Below are 6000 nucleotides of genomic sequence, written 5' to 3'. Positions count from 1 at the left end.
CCTTCATCTGAATCCAAAAAGTCAACCGGCACACTGAGTTCATCCAGTAATTTGTTTGTTGTATCACCAAAAGGGAACTTACCTCATGCAAATTATTTCAAGCTTGTGTTTTAGAAAATGTTCACAGTGTAAACTTACTTCCCCTACAGAGACCACATAAGAGTACAACCTAAAATTCAGCACAATGCAGAATGTTTCCTTTATTTGGCCACAAAATGAGATGGGGAAATTCCAGGGTGAATTACATGGTAACCGTTGATTTCCTTTATATTGGGATAAACAAGTGTTACAGAGCATACCAAACAGCAAACTAAATATGACACAAAGAATAAACTCATTTATTTCGTGCCCAGGCATGGAGAAGTATTCTGAAATTTTTTACACTGTTTCTTTGCTCTGAGCACACAGTGTAGGTTTATTTTTTAATATCCAATGGTTGATAAGAATTAAGTCTTTTAAGTCAAATTGCGTTCCCCTGTCCCCTAATGAGAAAAGGGGGATAAAAGCCTACCCATGGCTATCATTTTAGTCACTTAATTCAGTAGTTCAGTATGCCTAAAGACTATTTTTTTCCAAATGATCGTCTATCATTGGATAAAATTGCCTGTTCTGCAGTATTCCTCCCAACATTTCCAGTGCTGTTCTCAGACATGTGTTATTGTTTAAGCATTATCTTTGCCAAGGTCCTTCTTTGAGGTTTTTCACATCTCTTTACTGGAAGAAGCATTTAATCTCATTTCTCTGACACTTTCTCAAGCATCATAAAAGGATCATAAAGAAATATGTTAAGCTGCAAAATCAAAAGCAAAAGTGATCTAAATGATCTTCTTGACTATTGGACAACTGTTTCTAGATTTAATCTTTAACTTTGAACTACATAATCTATTGTTTAACATGCTGAATGGCTTAATTGATTAGTAGCACAATGTATAAATATTGAGGTGGCCATTCCAAGATAAGGAAGCTACATTGAACTGGATAGTACAAGCTTTTGATGCCTTTCACCTGCTTGCAAAACAGAAACTGAAATTATCTCTTTTCTCCATGGATGAGAACTCAGATGAGTTTTTTAAAAAAAATATTTAGCATAGAATTTAGAATGTAAATTATCTTAAAAGTAAGAGGACACCGCGCCAGCAATAACTTTTTTGTCAATTTAATTAACTGGTCATAAAGACTTCGCAGGGAGATGAGTCCTTCAGCTTCATTGTATAAATTCTTGTACCACCAGCTCTTTCAGCGAAGGCAGGTTATTTTGGCTCCCATGTAGTTCCTCTAGTTTAATCAGGCTGTTTTGTAAGTGTTGCATATTCTTACCTAATTCATTTCCCAACATAATCTGAACCTTTATCAAAGGGAAGTAGTACTTGTGGCAATAGTTTTTATGTAAAATAAGCCCCGCTTTCTCACAGAATTCATAAGCACCATCTATATCATTCAGATCTCTGCAACACACACCAATAGCACTGAGTGTAAGGACAAGTCGATCATGGTGATGCATGCATAGCTTTTCCTGCAAACTAAGTACATTCATAAGACTATTCAAAGCTCTGGTGTACTGTCCACTTCTAAGGAACCCATAGCCTTCCTGTACCTCATGCAGGAAGAAGAATTCAATAAATTCATCAGAAAACCGAATGTCTTTGATTGCATATAACTGGGCTAAATAGTCCCTGAATGCCAATTTTCGTTCAGTGATTTTCTCAGGCTGGAAATTTCCAGACACAATTTTCTTTGGAAAAGTAATTTCTTCAACCTCTTCTTTAAAATTCTTCAATATGTTTTTATGCAATTTTTCAAAGTCTGAGTATCGTCGTTCGATATACGATTGGCTGCCATCGTAAGTGCCAGACTTTATCACCACCACTTTGTACACCTGATAAGAAGAAAATATGTATCAGAATAGTTGTGGGTAATTTCAACAACTGATAAATAACTGATAATAAAATTCAAAAGATGCAATGAATATCCTTACAACACTGTAAAATTAATTTAAAAATATCAGCCTAGTTGGTACAATTGAAGATTTCTTAATTTGACTGCACTAACAAAAACAAAGCAAAGTTGGGATTGTATTCCAATCATTTTTACATGAATGAAACTTACTGCCTCTACAGCACATATAAGCATTGCATTTTTATTAATTTCTCCTTCATGAAACATAACATAAAAATGAATATGAAAATATATCAGAAAATAAAATTACTAAGACAGAGGAAATGCTTCCTTGAGGGGCCCCATTTCACTCTACAATCTGTTGTTCAATAGGCGATACCTCAAGAAGGCAGTATCCATCAATAAGAACCATCACCATCCAGGATATGATCTCTTCTCATTGCAACCATCAGGGAAGAGGTTGGGAGCCTAAAGACACACACTGAGTATTTAAGGAACAGCTTCTTCTCCTCCATCATCAGACTTCTAAATGGACCACGAACCCATGAACACTACCTTCCTTTTTGCTCTGTTTTTGCAATACTTATTTATTTTTAATATATTTCTTAAAGGATCTTATAGTATTTTTATGTATTGCACTATGCTGCTGCAACAATACAACAAACTTAATGATATTTGTCTGTGATAATAAACCTGATTTTGATCAAAGATAATCCTTTAAAGCATATTTCTTACACTTCCACGTGAACAATAATGAATTATTGCAAATGTTGTGTTTCCAATTTTGAGAAGAATATAAATAGAATATAAATATAACAATCAAGTTAGAAATATTTAGAATGGAAAATACAAAACTCAAGCTTGATTCCTGGAAATTGTCAATATATGATATTGGTTTGGACTTTCTGTTATCAAGGAAGGGATTGGGGCATTGTATTATAAAGTTGAAAGGGACTCCGTTTTAAATATGAAAATATTTTACTTATTGTTTGTGATCAGACTGAAGTATAGGCAATGCTATAGAAAGCAATATCTTCAGCATTTCAACAATAACCTGCCTTCCCTCATAAGATCAGAAGTAGGGAAGTCCATAAAAAACAGCACAGCATTCAATTCCATTCACTGGACCTTGACAAGTGAAATTGCATATGACTGAATCCAATGAGATTTAGATAATATTTAGGGCTGATCAGATTGGCGGCAAATAGAAGTTGCATCATGAAACTGCTGGGCAATGAATCTCCAACAAGAAAGTATCTAATGACTTACTCTTGACATTCAGTGATATTGCCATTATTGTGTTCCTCCTAATAATATCCTGAAGAATACAAGAGTAGAATATCCTGTTGCAAGTGACTTACCTCCAAAAAAACCAAGTTCTTTCCACCACTTACAGAAGTATGATAGAATATTGGCCTTTAGTGTAGTGCCAATAACTTTCAAGACGTTGGACATTTTCCAGGACAAAGTACCTGTTTGACTGGCACCTCCATCTACTACACTTGCATTCATTTGCTCTCATAGTGTCTACAGTGTGTATTATCTACAAAATACACTGCACGTGCTTACTTGTGTAACACAGACAGCAATTCTCAAACCTATGAAGTAGAATAAGAGCAATAAACCATAAGACATAGGAGCAGAATTAAGCTATTCAGCCCATTGAGCCTGCCCCACTATTCAGTCATGACTGATTTGTTATCCCTCACAACTCCATTCTCCTGTGTTTTCCCCAGAACCTTTGACACACTTACTAAATCAAGAACCTATCAACCTCTGCCTTAAATATACCCAATGACTCAGAAGTCTCCACTGCCATCTGTGGCGATGAATTTCCTCAGATTCACCACCCTCTGGCTGAAGAATTTTCTCCTTATCTCTGTTCTAATGGGACGTCCTTGTATTCTAAGACTGTGTCTTTTGGTCCTACTTGATATTTCCAAAAAAAACACAAAATGCTGGCAGAACTCAGCAGGCCAGACAGCATCTATGGGAGGAGGTAGTGAAGACGTTTCGGGCCGAAACCCTTCATCAGGAGTGAAGTAACATGGGATGGTCGAGGGGGGGATAAGAAGTGGGGGGAGGGATGAAGTAGAGAGCTGGGAAGTGATGGGCTGGGGGAAGGTGGAGAATTATGGGAAATAAAAGAGAAAGAAAGGTAGGGCTGGGGGGAGATTATAGTGAGGGGGAAAAAGAGAGAGAAAGAGAACCAGACTAAAATTATAGATAGGGATGGGGTAAGGGGGGGCAGGGGTATCAACGGAGGTCTGTGAGTTGAATGTTCATGCCGGCAGGTAGGAGGCTACCTAGGCGGGAGATAAGGTATTGCTCCATCGACCTGGGTGTGGCCTCATCTTGACGGTAGAGGAGGCCATGGATGAGGCCACACGCAGGTCGATGGAGCAATACCTTATCTCCCGCCTAGGTAGCCTCCTACCTGCCGGCATGAACATTCAACTCACAGACCTCCGTTGATACCCCTGCCCCCCCTTACCCCATCCCTATCTATAATTTTAGTCTGGTTCTCTTTCTCTCTCTTTTTCCCCCTCACTATAATCTCCCCCCAGCCCTACCTTTCTTTCTCTTCTATTTCCCATAATTCTCCACCTTCCCCCTAGCCCATTTCCCTCCAGCCTATCACTTCCCAGCTCTCTACTTCATCCCTCCCCCCACTTCTTATCCCCCCCCCCCCCCCCCGACCATCCCATGTTACTTCACTCCTGATGAAGGGTTTCGGCCCAAAACGTCCTCACTACCTCCTCCCATAGATGCTGTCTGGCCTGCTGAGTTCTGCCAGCATTTTGTGATTTTTTTATTTCCAGCATCTGCAGATTCACTCATGTTGTTATTTCCAACTTGTTATTGGAAACATCTTCTCAATATCTATTCTATCTAGGCACATGGGAACTCCACCAATCTGCATGCTGCCCTGATTTGGAAATATATTGCCATTCTTTCATTGTCACTAGATCTAACTCTTTGAACTCCCTGATCATAGCACGGTGGAAGTACTTCCGCCAGAAGGACTGCTGCAGGTTATCATCAAGGGCAGTGGAAATATATGTTGGCTAGAGATGCCCAGCTTTCAAAAATAAATAACAAAAACATTCTCTGAAGAGGGGCACAGCAAAGAATATTGAGGGGCTCGGATATTTATAAAAACGGTTAAACTCTAAAGCAAAGATGGTGGCCAATAAATTCTAATGAAATATCTGCAAAGTAAAATGTTAAATGTTTATTTCTCCACAGATGCTGACTGACCTGCTGAGTTTTATTTTAGCATTTTCTGTTTTTATTTCAGACAAGTGGGAAGATGTTGCTAATGTAATTATGGACGTTCAAAATTAATCATGTTTAAACTGCTGCTCAGGATTTATATACAAAATTACAAGTTTCTGATATCACAGTCCTAAGAGTTGAGTTAAATTCTCTTCTGCAAGCGTCATTTTTCAACAGCAAATGAAACAGCTCCTTTCCCCATGAATCTGTGAGTAGACGCAAAGTGGACATGATACACAAAACATAAAACTAAGTTTTTTATATCTTGATAATTTTGGGAGCCTTTAGTAGGCTGTCAGTGAGAAGAATATAGTCATCCTATCATATTGATGGGTTATATCACCTACACATTCAATGTTGCTATGAGGAAAGTCTGTAAATGTCTGTACCTTCTGAAACAGTGGTATCAGCAAACCTGTAGCAATTTTAAAATGGAATATGGAGTTATATTGACATTGACATTGAAGAGAAAAGTTAGTTTCTTTTGAACTGAAGCATATTGCAGTATCAAAGAGAGGGATAAATTTCCTGTTTGTCACAGGTAACCCTCATCTAATAATATCTGTCAGTAACCAGTCTTGTGTGACAAAATGTGGGTATGAGTCATAGAAACACCTATTAAGGTCACACGTGTATTTCCCTTTGAATCCTCCTGCAGCAATATTTCAAACATGAGGGCTTTAATGCAGCTGGCTCACCAAACAACCTGGGAATAATCAGTCACACATAGGAGGCCCTCCAAGTACTTTCTTGAATAAACCAGTTTTTCGAAATTCAGAGCAGCTGGGTTTTAAGCCTGAGGTTGTTACACATGGTGGTTTGAGT

General features: G+C 38.2%; 1 protein-coding gene across 1 annotated transcript in view; it reads right to left on the bottom strand.

Moving 5' to 3' along the window:
• Positions 1-210: 210 nt before the first annotated feature.
• The window catches only part of snx20 (sorting nexin 20), a 30751-nt gene continuing 24961 nt past the window's right edge, over positions 211-6000 (bottom strand). The window contains exon 4 of the mRNA XM_073070622.1: positions 211-1876. Coding sequence (XP_072926723.1) covers positions 1205-1876 — 672 coding nt within the window. The 3' untranslated portion in view covers positions 211-1204. The remainder of the gene's footprint in view (positions 1877-6000) is intronic.

The sequence above is a fragment of the Hemitrygon akajei genome, chromosome 17 (assembly GCF_048418815.1).
Source record: "Hemitrygon akajei chromosome 17, sHemAka1.3, whole genome shotgun sequence".
In the NCBI taxonomy this organism is placed as follows: domain Eukaryota; kingdom Metazoa; phylum Chordata; class Chondrichthyes; order Myliobatiformes; family Dasyatidae; genus Hemitrygon; species Hemitrygon akajei.
Note: the sequence above shows the minus strand (reverse complement) of the source record. Positions and strands in the feature narration are given on the sequence as shown.